The following is a 15,590-nucleotide window of genomic DNA, read 5'->3' as shown; positions in this document are numbered from 1 at the left end:
TACATTAGTATAACCCACAAAATTAAACCACTGCCTGCTGGATACTGGCTAAATACATGTAACAATGGAAATGAAGCAACAAAAGACAAATTAGAAAATAAAAAAGAATATCTATTCCATTACTAATCACATGAGTTTGATTTGTTTTCTGTTAGTAATCCTTACAGAACATATACATGAAAGTCTGGTACATCAGTGGGCTTTGAGACATAACCAAAGAGAAAGGTCAGTAACAAAACCTGTAAATGAGATGAGACACATGAAGTCAATCTTCTATTCTTATGTACAAAGGAGCTTTTGAAAATTGACACCAAGAAAATTGATTCATACAAATCTACATCTTACATTTACATAGAAGTGCAATCTAGAAAATTTAGATTTTTCTGATTGTAGGTATGATACTTTGGAAATAAAATTACTAAAATGTTTTTGTTGAAGAAATTATTGTAACCTACACTATTATTAGCAATAGTGTATTTAGAAAAAGTGTAAGTCCCTGAGCCAGCAGGTAAGAGACTAGAAGATACTTATAACTCTCTCTATATATTTTAAAATAAAAATTTAAAATTTTATTTTGCTTTTAGCCATAAACTCATAAAAGGAAGAAAACTGCAGCAATCAATGATGGGAAGGAGAGAGAGGAAACTAGAGAGAAAAACTCAGTTCATTTTGCCATTTGAGTTGCTGCTGACAGGCACTTGGTACCAGTTTAACAGGTAAAGTTCACCCTGGATCTTCCAGTTTACCAGTAGAGCCTAGAAAAGGTGGCACTTGAAATAGAGTTTCCAGAAATTTGATATAAGAAAGAACCTTTTACAATGAAGGTGCTGAGTGCCCAGAGCAGCTGTGGCTGCCCCTGGATCCCTGGCAGTGCCCAAGGCCAGGTTGGACAGGGCTGGGAGCACCCTGGGACAGTGGGAGCTGTCCCTGCCATGGCAGGGGTGGAACTGGATGAGCTTCAAAGGTGCCTTGAATGCAAACTACTCTATGATTCAAATAAATACATATAATGGACAGAATACACAGAATAGCAATACATGGCAAGAAACCATTAACAATTAGGTGATTTGTGTCTGTGCATGAAGGGCAGGAAATTTTAAGTATGTCCAGAAGAAACAATTCAAATGATTACCTGTGAACAAAACTGGGCAAAAGAATGCTGCTTATTTCTTTTTGCCTCATCTTTCCTTTAGCTAGAGTGGAAAAAAAAGCAAAACAAAAAGCTGTGCAAAAGCAGAGCTACCTTTACACACTGCAAACCAGAGCCCTGCTGGGCTGCAGAGTACATGGGCTTGGTGCCAAGCTGTGAAATGAAGGACAATGTGACCACTCCAGAATCAAAGGCCTGACATTTCTTACCATCGTGAAATGACAAATTGCTACAAAAACCAAAGGCATGTAAAAAGAAAAATCCTGTGAAATGCTACCAGCTGCTATTTCCTTGTTTCCTGAATTTATGTCACTTCTCTGAAAAAAAAAGTTTCCTCAGAAATTGAAATGCCAATATTCCAGAAAAACAGCATCCTTGGGGAAAAGCTAACCTTCTCTTAGATGCCAAACAATTTAAATATTAACACATGGGAAAATTTCAGGTATACAGGTGTGTTGGAAGCTTGAGAAAGCTGCCTGGTGTGTCCAGCTTCTTCAAATTATTTTTCTTTCCCCACTGTGTACAGCGTAGCTGGCTCAACTGCAAATGGCATCTAAAATGGATGCTCCAGGTCTCTGAAACACAAAGATATTGATATTTTAGTGATACAGGAATTATAGTAAATGATACATTTACTTTAAAAGGGCAATTCAGTTTTCTGTGGAAAAGGGTGCATAATAGTAAAGGTGAAGCCAGAACATGGCCACTCATTTCTCTCAGGGTTTTGAGGAGACTTTGGCAACAGACTGAAAAACACTTATTTCTCAGGTTACATTTAGATGACAAGATGTTTTTAGCAAGGGCAATGCGTACAAATGAGCAAACAACAGCTGTAATGTTCCGAAGCAATAAAGAACTTTCACATTTAATAAGTTTGCAGCAAAAAATAGGCTCTGGACACCACATTTGGCTGTTTAATTAGAAAACTGCACATGTGAGAGCATGGAGGCAGGAGCCCACAGCTTCTGGTTCTGTTCTGAGCTTCCTTATGCCTATTCCAGATCCTTGTCTCTGCCTCTGTCCCAGGTATTTTGTGTGTTTCGTCCCATGAAGGCAGCTAAAATTCCAATAATCCTTCATGCAGCTCCCTTGGTTTTGCCAGTGTTAATTTTGGGGTTATTGCTTCAGTACTGCTTTAACATGTTCTCCTGAAGTCAACATTCTACCTGCATTTTGGGTAATAGCTCAGATAATCCATGTGCTCTTCAGTGTTAAAATTAAATACTCATTAGTCTGTTTGTCACAACTATGGCCAGAAAGTGCATTAAAACTATCTTGTTTCACTGCCAGGTTTTCACAGGTTTTGGTTAAAGGAGAAAATTACAGCCACATCCTGAGATAAATTACTGTAGTTCTTAATTTTCCTAGTAAGTTTTTACAATGCTTTCTCCTCATGCTGTTTTGACTGATGATAAATTTTGGTTTGACTCCCATTTTTGTCACAGATTTCTGTTGCACCGTTCATCTACAGATAAATATTTAAAAGGCCTTGTATCTTCATTTTTATGGAGCAAGGGTTTCTTGTAGAAGCTTGCACAAAGCAGTAATGTTACTTGCATGGGCTCTCTGTGTAGTACAGAGCGCAGCCATGGCCTGCCAGCCCGGCCATTCCTCCCTCAGCACGTCTCTGACCCTGGGCTGACATCTGGAGACCGAGTGCCAGAGCAAAGCTGGCACACACAGACTCAGCACTGCTGTTTTAAAGGCAGATGTTGACCATGGTACTTCTTGCATTATGAGCCTATAATTTAGGTTTATGTCCTCCCAAACTGCTCATCACAGCTAGGAAGACACCCATTTTGATCCCCACAATCCCTATATTTATCCTTCTGCATAAGTAAAGAACAAAGCTGCAAGTGCAGGTAGAGCACCAAGATTGCCCTAAATGGGCACATGTGAAGTGACAGTGCTCATCTCTGTGAGCTGAGTCTCCCACAGAGCACAGCCCCGTCCTGCGAAGGACAGAGCAGCCACACGATCTGGAACCAGCCCAGAAACTCAGAGACTCCAGCATGTGCAGGGTTACATGTCAGATTGAACAGCCCTAGCTACTTGGAAACAGATTGTCTCCAGCGTTAAGTAACAGACTGGATGCAAACCTTCCTCAAAAAAAGGACAGGCATTTGGAGAAAGCAGAACAACATTATTTCCCTTATTGTCTCCGTCAGCAGTAAGGAAAAGGAGTGGCTAGGCCAGGACAATCCCTACACTTCCGATGGGTGACACGTGCTGCCATCAACTTTTGAACTCCACATTCACAAACACATTGCAATAACTTACCAGTTCCCAGCAGCTTCTGCTTTTGCACTAATGGGAAGCGAGCTCAGGTATCTGCAAGAACTTCAACAGTACAGATCAGCCTGTGGCTGTTTCTGAGGTGCCCCAGTGTGCCCTGCATTCCTGGATGCAGTGCTCTGCTACCTCATGCTGCAGGAGACCACACTCACCTGGTCCTTACTGTCTTGATGCTGGCTCAGCAACTGGTTTCTGCACTCCAAAGGCAGTGATAAAAATATTCACAACTACTATAATGAATACTAGTCCAGTTGCAAGGTTGTTGAGGAAATTCAGCTTTCCATGTTTTGCAGGGTTGTTAAGGTCATATTTTACTTCAAAGAGAAAGGAGAAAAAATGTTTAATAATATGTATATTTCAAAATCCAGAATAAGAGGTTTCTGCTGCAGTTACAGAATTTATCTTATGCTAAGCTATTTGGATCAGTCATATTTAAAAGGAAGTCAGATTCTGCAGTGTCACTGAAAGTGCTAAGGGAAAGGTCTGTAACCACAAGGAGCTTATTAACTTCCAGTAATTAGCATCTAATCTCTGTGGAGACACATGGGAAGTAATGGATGCACTAACATCACTAGAAATCTTTTGAGTTCTTGAGGTTTTGAAGCCTAGCTTTGTTGCAGACTTTAAGCATTTAAAAATTATTTCAATCTTGAATACATGAAACTTGAAGCCCTGACAGGATGAAGTTAAATTTCCTAGTTAAAATGCTACAAATCTCATTACCAAGGCTGGATTTTTTCTGTACTGGTGCCCTTCCCCAGCTTGTATTCCCTTGTACTCCCTGCCTTTGCCCTGATTCTGTTTATAGAAAGCAAGGGTACTCTATCTGTTAAACAGAGGGGGTGTCAGAGCAGTGTAGCTGCAGTCCTTTCTACAGAGAGCATCTGCTGTGTAAACATTTTCCTTTGTTTCTTGCAGCTGTTGTTCGGTTGAACTGCTGAAGGGAGTGAGGGAGGCTCACACAAGCATTAATGGAGTGTAAGCTTTGATTCCAGGCCTCGTGATAGCACACAAATGAGTTACATTGGGCTGATAATAGGTTTTGTTTTAAGACAGTGAGAAGTCTGGGGCACTTGCCTGGCATCATAGAATCATTAAGGCTGGAAAAGACCTCCAAGGTCATCAGATCCAACTCTGACCAAATACTATGCCCACTGAAATACCATGTGAAAACCCAAGAGTTTCCTGTCTCTATTCCCTGGCAGGAAGGGCCCTGCAGCTGAGACCCTTGGCTACATTCCTTTGGTGCTGATGGAGTGAGTGCTGATGAATTCTGGAGCATGTTTTGAGAATGGGTTTTGTCTGTTGAGACTCCAAGTTCTCAACAGCATATATCACTGGAGCTTGTGTCTGCATGTGCACAACATGTGAGAGAAAGTTTATACCAGACAAGTTTTTACAGCAACATAAAACCTAGGGCTCCTTCTGATGGGCACATACATAGACATAAAACTTATGACTCTACAACACAAAATAAATCTTGTTACTTGCTTGTACCATCATCGCTGTGTTCCATACTGCAGAAGTGAACCACTGAACCAATATCCCTTGTTGTTGAATGGTGGCAAACACACTTGTGATGCTGAAGTGCTAACAGCCAGGTTCACCTGGGGTCCCTAATACGGCTGTTTTGGTTTCAAGGCATTCTGAGCACCTGCTCAAGTCCTGTTTGCTAAAGCAGTGTAGCCAAACATCACAGGCCAGGCAAAGCATTAAAGAACAGTGTGGGAGAACTGCCCTGAGAAGCTACTGCACACCTTTGCAGACATTAAATAACTTCAGTAAGTACTTCAACCTTAAAATGAGTTTACACATCTGTAAAGTATCTGGAGGCATGTGGATGCTTGCACTCCAACAGGACCTGGAAGGACTCCATGTGAGTGAAGAATAAATGAAACTGAATCATGAGTTCTGAAACACAGAATAACAGCATTTGGGACAGCTGGATAAAAATAGAAAGGCAATAATGACCTGACCTGTTATGTGAGTTAAAAGCAATCACTCTGAAAGGCAAACTGACACTTTCAGAGCTGTCCCTTTGTCCACAGGAGGGTCAGAGAAGACAAGTAATACTTGTCAGTTTAGGAAAAGCTCTAAACTTTTAAGTAGAATTGCAGTAATCCTATCTTTGTAATTACAGCACTGAAGATGAGGGTGTTTGTGAAAATGATTTCAAGCCACTGAAACTATTTCAAGACATTCTTTGCTTTTCTTCCAAAAAGTTAAGGTCACCAAATCCCTTCCAAGGACAAGTTTGCTGAACATTTCTCACATTGTTTTCGTGAAAGGCTCTTTAGAAGGAGGAAAAGCTTTTAATACCTAGTAGAAACTGTGTGAATTGGTAGCTCCCAGGATAAAACCCTGACTCAAGGAAAGAAACTGGATCATGGCACAGACTTTTGTTTGGCTGTGTGAGAGCTTGAAGAGACAGAATTTCATGGCTGGACAGAAACAAACTATTCCTGCCAGCCAAAACTATAAAATATACATTATGAAAAGCAAGTTCTTGGTCTGATACCTGCATTTTCATACCTTTGTGTCCTGTTTCCTGTCTTCTTCCTGTCTTTGACCTTAGCAGGACAACACTGCTCGAAGAGTGCATCACCATAAGCCAAAGGCTCTGTTACCCTCAATGTGACAAAGATAAAATTGACAGCAATTTGTCACAGTACAAGCTGGCTTGTACTGGGCAATTGATATGGCTATAAATCAGAAACCCAACTGGTTCCATAAACTGGCCCCTGGGTTGACAGACAGGAACCTCAACCAATTACACTCCATCCTAAGCTGCAGACATCTCACTGGTCAGGAGCTGGGCTGTGTGGGGATCAGATCAATCAGCAGTTGGGACCAGGGGTTTCAAATCCCCTATATATACTAGGTTTGGACACCACACACTCTGTTTGTCAAATGGGGCTTTGAGGTGTGTGTGTTGTCCCTGTCTCCAACCACCTAAGGGACTGAACATGTGGCCCATAACATAATAGCAATTTAAACCATTTCAGCAGTGTCATGCAGAAACAAGTGTTAAAAGGCAGTATCTCAGCATATACTGAGAAACTATTGCCCAGCAGAAAGACAGGGAGCTTGTTTAGAGCCTCAAAGCCTGCTGAAGCAACCAGGGAGACGCCTTCAACTGAGGAACACAGAAGTATGTTACTGATTTTTCCATTACTTGTTTCCCACACCTGCCAGCATCAACAGGTTGGGTTTTTCCAGTCCCCTTCTGCAATCTCCTCTGAGTCAAGACCTGGATTCTGCTTTTGCACCAATTCTAACAAACGCAGAGACAGCTGTATTCCATCTCTTTTGTAAGAAAGAAAAAAGCCACATCAACTGTGAATATTACAAGCCATGTATATCGTGGATCCCTAGAAACTTTCTCCTTGAAAAGGACATTGTTTTTTCAGCTGTTATAAGAGAGCACAACACTGAAAGATTGTCAGGGATGCCAAACTCATTTAATGCCGTGTGTGAAGTCTGCCTTTTCATTTGCATTAGGCCCAAGATCAGTTACCTAGTTCCCACTATGGTAAAGGATGAGATTTGAAAAATGTTATGAGAATAAATGATCCCATATCACTAGCAGAAATGATCCACAGCTGTTTCCTACCATTGGCAGTGTCATTTATTCCAGCTGGGCAATGGTAGATGCAGTTTAAATGCAACACAGCCAAGCTAAAGACAACATGCCACACCAACATGATGATGGACATTTAACTTTCACTTCCCCTTTGGAGTTCCCCATTCACATTATTTTCTTATACGATATGGAAGAAACACATTTCAGTCATAAGATTAAGTAACAGGTCTTGCCAAAAACATTATTATGAAACTTGATAGACCTCGCTATCCTATCTGGCCTACTGATTCTTTTACAATATTTCATAACTTTCCTTCCTCCTCAGGCTTTCTGGAGGAAAAATTTTCATAGTATGGGCAAATGAGTAGGAGAAAGGTGACAAAAATTGAAGATTTCACATAACGTTGCCCTTCCTCCCTTTGTTGCAGTATTTCTATGCTTTCAAGTGAAAATCTGCTTTTCTGGATATCAGAAAAATTTCTTTACTGAAAGGTTTGTCAAGCGTTGGAACAGACTGCCCAGGGAAGTGGTTGATCACCATCCCTGGAGATAATTAAAAGATGTGAAATTGTGATGTTTATGTACATGGTTTAGTGGTGAACAGGGCAGTGCTGGGTTATCTGTTTGACTAGATGATCTTAGAGGTCTTTTCCAACCTAAATGATTCTGTGATTCTAACCTGCATCGGTTCTGAGGTAAAGGCTTTTTAAAAGCAAAGGGTGTTTATTTACCATCCTACAGGCTGCGTCCTATAAGAAAAATACGAGTCAGTGGCTCTTGCTGTTGCTACCTACCAAGGAATATCAAGAGCACTCCCACCATAACTTGCAGGGTGAGCGACAGACTGATGAGAATGATCAGCGGCACGTAGAAGGAAAAGGAGGGCCCTTGCTCCATGACAGCTTTGAGCTGGGAGGCGTTGGCCATCAGCAGGGCGATGTCCAGCATGCTCTCGGCCGCGCTCTTCTTGTTGGCATAGTGGTTGATGTTGATGGGTCTGTTCCTTTGGAACCACTGCCACCTTCTGCGCTGGAGCCAGCAGAGAGGAAAATGGTTATTCACATCTCTTAATTGGTGGTGAGTGGGACATCACTTGGCCCACCAAACGATTCCTGTGACCACATGGGCAGAACCACAGCAGTGCTGAGATCTTCTGTGCACCTTTCCCCTGTTACCCCCGTCCTCCAGAAGGAGAGCAGAAACCTGCCTGCTTCTACTGCCCTTTTACAGGGCAAGCTTGCCTACAGGATCAGTTTAAACAGTCAGCATGTTTCTACCCTGGGAAAAGAAGAGACTGGAAAGGCTGAAAAGTTTGCACTGAGAAAAAGTTGAGAGGGAAAAACCACTGTAACACAATCCAGCAAACAACAGGTTGTTGTGACTAATTTACTCCTGAAGGCACACTTAAAAATACAGATACTTATTAAATTCACTTTCTCTCCTTACACATCCAAAAAGTTCTTTCATTTCTCATGAATCTTCTTTTAAAGACAGATGTGAAGTTGGCCACTGTGTGAGCTTTGCTTGCCCTCCTTTCCTTGCTATTCCTTCCTTCCATGCCACTCTTTCCATGCCACTGTCCAGGGCCATCCATACACCCATACACAGATGTTTTTCCACTTAACTATCATCACATCACATGATGTGTTGTTGCCAAGAATTGCCCAATTACAAGGGAATCTTTTTTCCCCCATTTTCACATCAGCTGTTTTGGGTTGTTTTTCATTTGTTTGGTATTTTTAAAATTGCTCTGCAAACAAACAGGAAAATAAAAACCAATTGCAGGGCAAACTTAGGGCTAGTTAACCCAACAGGATGAATATATGAGTGTTTCCTGATGATGATTCATGTGACCTGACTTGCAATTTCACTGCTTGTCTCTCAGCGGTGCCTATTTCTCTATGGATTAGATGCAGCTTAGGGTAACTAGGTGAGACTTAGCAGCCCAACTCCATGAGGAACGGAGAGTAAGTGATCCTCTATCCTGCGGTCTCTGAACAGGTTAGCAATTTCATTCTTTCTGCTCTTCTAGACTTTAAAACTAATAGACAAATATATGAAAAGTAAACTTGTTCTAGCTGTCTTCTTTAAACCTACTTCTTAGAGACTTTTTTACTGCCCAGATGTGTTGCTCCTTGCCAGACTCCTGTGAAGGGAGTCTGGCTTTGCAAGTTAGCTCAAATGCAGAAGACACCCTCTAATTACTCTCCTCAGCAGCACTAAACATTATCAACTCCCAAGCCAGGCTTGCCACAGTCCAGACCTAAAAGCCTCCTTTTAAACGGGGTAGATATTCATATACACATTGCCAGTTTTTTCAGGGCATTTAAATACCAAACTTGACCTGTTTTCACCAGACATGTCATCCATCACAAGCCTAAATGTTTGACTGAGTGTAATAGGGCAGCAGAAAATGTCAGAGGTTTTTCTCAGCCTGTGATCTTGCCTTCACCAGGAAAAATGGCCTGTAATCATGAAAACCCCTGAAACATTCACTTCCTGCCTCCTGACTGATGCTGGAAAACCAGAAAACAAAAATCCAAAAAAAAAGAGCAAATTAGCCTTGTCTTCTGGGAGCAAGCTGAAGGCCACTGCCAGAGGTATTGAAGATGATGCAGTCAGTACTACACGGGTACTTTTTAAGATCAGATTGTGTGTTACACAGCAATATATACACAGGTAAAGAAAAAAGAGATGTTGCCTTAACCTCAGGAGAGGGACAGTCTGTACAACAGAAATTATAATGATGAATGTAGAACTTGGTTATGTGGCTTTATGGTTTCAGAGGGATTCCAGGCATGCAGCAACGTGTGCAGCCCACAGTACCAAACAACACTTGCTGTGCTTTGATCACCCACAGGAGTACAGAGGGACAGTGGAATATCTGGAGATTTTCTAGGATACACCTAAAGGAATGCTCTTCCTGCAGGTGTCACTTGGCAAAAGAGCAGTATGCATTGCACAGGACCTGCTTCAGCCTCAGTGCAAGCAGAACATCTCCTCACACACATTCAACATTCAAACTCTTTGGCAGAGACAAGATAAGCCCTTGTGTTCGTGTCTCCAAAGGACTTTGAGCAAAGCCAGCACATGTGTTCACATGTAAGAGCCATGTGCAGCTGGGACACCATTCCCTGCAGTATTCCCTGCTTGCCCTCAGGGCCTCACAGCACAACAACCTGCCCTGCTGGTCCATGCACAGTTAGACAAAGGATGGGAGTGCAGAGCTGATTTTCACAGTGACATGGTGCTGTCCCACAGGCAGTACCACCCTGCGTCTCCTCACAGAAGCAGGGGCTGTTTGCTTGCCCAGAGCACTGCACTCTGCAAGGATAAAGCCACAATGCCATGTCATAAACAGGCATGGTTCCGGTTCTGTAGGATGGAACCTTCACTCCAAGATTGCACAAGTCCCTCTGTGTTAGTACACACTCTGCATCTGCTTTGCTTCACTCCCTCTTTCAATGGTACACCCAGAAAAACTGAGTCCCTCTCAAGTACAGAAAGAATTTATTGGTTGCATTTATTAAAAAGCAAATACAGGCGGCTCTGCAGCAAATGTCCTTAAGTGCTGAGTGTATGACAGTGAAGCCCCACCTGGTGATTCAACGGGAAGGAAACAGCACTGAAAATGGAAATATCTGAAAACAATAAAGTATCTTTGCTAAACACAGTAAATTGTTATAGAAAGGATTACAGCAGTTTTCCTTCTATTTGGGGTTAGTTATTAATGCAATTTTATGGGCCAACAGCTTTGATTGAAAATGAGACTGGACCAGAATGACCTCTGGGTTTGCAATGCCATAGAGCAAGCTTCCTGAAAATCTCGTGTTTAGGATAAATCTGAATTATAAAACAATGGAAACTTGCTGAATAAAAATGAAGCTATGCAGAACTAAAGCTGAGCCATACTGAACTTAGTGGGGCTGTTCTTTACTGTGTTCTGCAATATTCTTCCCAATCAGAATGGATAAAAAGATGCTAAAAAGCAATTTTGTTTAAGAAGTAATTTACTATGGTTTTGAAGTATTAATCCTTCAGAAAAATACCATATGGCTGATTTTTCCAGATCTTTGAGGGAAAATTTCATGTTTGGAAAAAATTCCAGTTAAATCAAAAATGAGATGGATCAGACATAAAAGGAATAATACAGGACTAAAATAGAACACCATTTCAGAACTTTTATTTTTTTGTAAGATCAAACTTACAGTTACAGGATTGAACTAGCAACTTTGCACTAGTATTTAATACTTGTAGTTGTAGAATTTCTGTCCGTATCTCCATCACCTACACACTGAAATTGTAAAGGGCCGTTTATGGCCACTCTGAAGTTAGTCCTCCCCTCCATCTCAGGGACCTTGCTGATCTAAAAACAGTCAGGTAAAATATTCAACAAAAAAAAAAAAGTATTTGTCCAACAAAAATATTTTAAGCCATATCAGTCATGTAATGGATGATTAAGATTCACAGAACAGGCTGAGTTGGAAGGGACCTGCAGGGGCCACCCAGTCCAGCCCCTGGCCCTGACCAGACCCCCAACAATCCCACCCTGGGCATCCCTGGCAGTGCTGCCCAAAGGCTCCTGCAGCTCTGGCAGCCTCGGGGCCGTGCCCATTTCCTGGGCAGCCTGGGCACTGCCAGCACCCTCTGGGGGCAGAGCCTTGCCCTGAGATCCACCCTGACCCTCCCTGACACAACTCCAGGCCATTCCCGCAGGCCCTATCACTGGTCACCACAAGAGACATCAGTGCCCCTCCTGTGCCGCTCACAAGGAACTTGTGACCCCAGTGAGTCTCCCCTCAGCCTCCTCTTCTCCAGCTGAACAGACCAAGGCTTCCCCTCCAGGCCCTTCACCATCCTCGTGGCCTCCTTGTCTCTAATGGATTCTTTGTACACTGCCTCAGAGGATACTCAGTGGTTTATCCTTCAAAAACACATCAGATCACTTGCTCAGTTTAGTACTGACTCAAGAGAGAAAAACCCCTTCTCTGGCCCTGGAATGAATCATCAGTTTCATTGTTTCATTTCCCATGGAAATTTCATTCTGAGGAGAGGGGGGAGATGTTCACCCAAGTAGCAACCCAGTGTAACACTAACTAGTTTGTGAGAACTCTGCAATCACATGCTGTGCTTGCTGGCAAATCAAAAAAAAAAAAAAAAAAGAAAAAAAAAAAGGGAAAAACTCAGCATGTATTTGTGTTTCATAGACATCATGATTTTCTAGCAGCTCCAAAACCTTGTGCTTAAGAAGAATCACTTTTATACAAACAGATCATGCAAGCATGACTACATTAAGAGAAAAAACTGTGGCAATCATGTTGAGTCCTGAGAGCTAAAGAAGTTAATATTAAAAAAGGGAAAAGTACAGTCTGCTGAGAGCCAGCTTTAGCAGCTTTAGCACTGTTTTCCTAAAGCTGTACTGGTTCCAGGGTCCAGTTAAAATATTTCTACTCATTAAATTACTGTAAAATAATCAGCACATCTCATGACTAAATTTGTGAAATGAAGGAGTAATTTAAATTTGTCCACACTGCTATTTAAATAGAAGTTTGGTCCTGTATCATTTTTTCTGCGTTGCATTATTACTACTCATTCCACTCATTTGGTCTTACAATACTATTTCTCACAACTGGGCTGTGGACTGTCTATTTTGTGTGGTTAACACACTGTTTATTATAGCTACTTAAAAATATTCAAGCAAAAACTTAACACCAATAGTATCAATATTTGGAGTATATAGAACACTCCAAATTCAGTTTGATATGAGTAATGAGAACATACTATTTCAGGTTATATGCAGCAAAATAATTTCAAGTTCCTACAGACTGGTTACTTGCAATATGATGCCAAGAAACTGCCATGTTTCAAATTACTTTCATGTTCCAAATTACCCCTGAATTAATATATGGACTTCAACACATTTTTAGGAAAACACGATTAAAAGTGTTTATTTCTACTATCCAATTCTTGTTCACCTTTTTCATAGCTCTTCTTTAACTCTTCATCTAGCACGCCCTGTTATCTTGGAAGCACTAAACTAGATTTTACAACATGGTGGATGGAGAGTGCTCCAATATGGACCATGAACAAGGAAAGCAACTAGATGGATGAAAAACTAGTTATAATCTGTATTTGTATGAACAGATCCTTTGAAGAAGAGATGAGATACTTGTGCCAGGTGTAATCACACATATTAGTCAGTGAGGTGTGCCATGCCAGACCAATCCTAGTAGCAAGGAATTTCTTGCTTCCAAAAGTCTGACATCTGCTAAAAAAATGTATTAAATTAATGCTGGAGTAAAAATAAACCACATCAAACCACTGTGTGACCCTTGTTCAGATCTACCAAGAGCTTAACTGGTCTTTTTAAAATTCTTATGCTTTGATTGCTTTGAAGGCAACAACTACATCTGCATTTCATGACAGCTCTTCTGTGGTCTGTGGTGAAGGTGTGCAAGAGAGTCTGTTTTGAGGAGAGGACAGAGGCTGGGACAGGCAGGAAGGGAACAAGAGTGACCATGTTCCCATGCCTGTGAGCATTCCTCAAAGCAGACACACTCTTGACCCCAATACAGAAGATTCAGGCAGCTGCAGATGGTCCCTCCAGGTTTAGGTGGCTGCTGAGCTGGGGTGTTCTTTTGTTTGTGGGAATTGTGAACACTGGCAGACTTTTCAAAGTATCTTCTATTCAGAGATGGGTTCTTGGAAAATCCATTTGTTTTACCTGGCATATACTTTGTATGTGTGAGTGTGTGTGTGTGAGAGAGAGAGAAAATTTAAAAAGTGTTTATGAAGTTCACTGAAGTGCCACTGTATACATTTAAAACAATGGAATAGCATGTCTCACTGCTTATTCTTTATATGGCACTCACTGATAACTGGAGTTTTGATGGGAAAGATGTAACAAAATGAGGGCTGCTTGCAACTGAAGATGAAGTAAAACAGGTAAGTTGCTGAAAAATTCTTGAAGAAGACCACACTGGGGGAAAAATACCCCATCAAGAGTACTTGTGATGCAATCACAAAGCTGCATCAAGAAAATGAGAGAACTCCTGAGAAGTCAGAGGTTTAGAGGAGCCCACTCCAGACCACCAGTTTGACTTGCATATCCTAGGCTTGATTAACTTTAGGTAGGATTTCCAGGATTTATTAAAAACAGATTTTTATTTTTCTTGGTTTCATATTCATGACTCCAAATGTTTGTGAGGGAGGGAGGGTTGGAGGAAGGACAGACGTGCTACACAATCAGCCCAGTCTGTCTGTAACCAGAACATTATACCAGTGACACAGAAGAGGGTTTAGTACTATGGTTTCTGTGTGGCAGAGACTTAGGCTGGAGTAAGAGCTGCCTTTAGAGTTTAGTCCTTTCCAAAACAAGATAAAAGCCACTCTTTTACCCGTCTGTTTTCTTCAGATAAGTGGCATGTTCTGCAAATATCCTTTATACTTAAACAGAATGGGAATGAACATTTCCCAGTGAGGATGTCTGGTCATGTTTTGACCATACACAGTATGAAAAAGCTGCGTATTCTGGCTTTTATTTTGATTACTGCATGGAAATTAACCATACAGGCATAACCACTTCAGCAATTCTTCCTGCTTTTGTAATTGCTTATTTCGCGCGGATGTCCTCTCCCAAGCCAGCCGGGTGGGTAGAGCCCTGCAGGTGAGGCGAGCTGCGGGCGAGCCCCGGCCGAGGAGGGCCCTGGTGGCCCCCGGTGACAGGTGACAGCTGCAGGAGCCAGGAGCGGCCCTGGTGGCCCCTGGTGACGGTGACAGCTGCAGGAGCCAGGAGCGGCCGGGGATGCTCTGCCCGGCCCTGCCCGGGCACACGGGCCCCGCGCAGCGGCCTCCCCGCAGGAACGGCAGGCTAAAAAGCCAGCAAGAAGCGAGCAGCACCGACCGCCACCGCACCCCGCGGAGTCCCGTCCCGCCCGGCCTCGGGAAGGACACGGCGGGACGGACACGGCGCCGGGACCCCCGCCCCGCCGGGCCCGGCCCTCACCTGCTCCTCGGCCGCCGAGTCCGCGCCCTCCGCCGTGCCGTTGAGCTCGTGGGTCTCGCTGCCAGAGTCCATGGCGGCCGCCCGGGCCCCTGTTGCTCCGGACGGGACAGGGGAAGGTTCCCCGGGGGCAGCGGCTCCCGGAGCTGGCCCGGCCTTGCCGCAGCGCGCCCGGAGCCACTCCCGCCGCCGGGGCCGCCTTCCCCCGCCTTCCCCGGCCTTCCCCCGTTCTTCCCCCGCTGTTCCCCGCGCTTCCCGGCTATTCCCCGCCTCCTTGCCTGCCTCTCCCGGCTCTCCCCTCCCTGCCCGCGGGCGGAGGTTTCCGCGCAGGGCCGGGCCCGGCGGAGCTCCGCGCTCGGCCCGGGGCCCCGAGGAATCAACGGTTCTGACAATATCAGAGTCCTGAAAGTGGCCTGAATATTTTTATTTACTCTGAGCTTTCATGAAAACCCAATGATCAAGGCAAAGGATAGCGCCCTTCCTTCCTAATCAGCAGGACCTGGAAAGACATTTCAGAACGTTTTCCAGACAGTCTGGAAAGACATTAGTGAAAGATTCCC

The 15,590-nt window shown here is 43.2% G+C and overlaps 1 protein-coding gene across 4 annotated transcripts; it reads right to left on the bottom strand.

The window, feature by feature from the left end:
- Positions 1-90: 90 nt before the first annotated feature.
- Positions 91-15,245, bottom strand: NINJ1 (ninjurin 1). 4 transcript variants are annotated; one of them, XR_271608.4, is made up of 5 exons: positions 15,034-15,245; positions 7,823-8,057; positions 3,598-3,759; positions 3,431-3,490; positions 91-1,725 (listed from the first exon to the last, which is right to left on the bottom strand). XR_271608.4 is itself a non-coding variant. In XM_005494328.4 (4 exons), the coding sequence occupies exons 1-3, from the start codon at positions 15,103-15,105 to the stop codon at positions 3,605-3,607; spliced, it is 462 nt and encodes a 153-aa protein (XP_005494385.1). In that variant the 5' UTR covers positions 15,106-15,245; the 3' UTR covers positions 91-1,725; positions 3,598-3,604. The 4 variants fall into 4 exon arrangements, 2 of the variants coding, with proteins under 2 accessions (XP_005494385.1, XP_005494386.1); XR_001333207.3 differs by having other exon boundaries at positions 3,431-3,481; XM_005494328.4 differs by lacking the exon at positions 3,431-3,490.
- Positions 15,246-15,590: the final 345 nt, after the last annotated feature.

This window comes from Zonotrichia albicollis, chromosome 12 (assembly GCF_047830755.1).
Source record: "Zonotrichia albicollis isolate bZonAlb1 chromosome 12, bZonAlb1.hap1, whole genome shotgun sequence".
Classification (NCBI taxonomy): domain Eukaryota; kingdom Metazoa; phylum Chordata; class Aves; order Passeriformes; family Passerellidae; genus Zonotrichia; species Zonotrichia albicollis.
The sequence above is the reverse complement of the archived record's forward strand: the minus strand, read 5'-3'. Positions and strand labels throughout refer to the sequence as shown.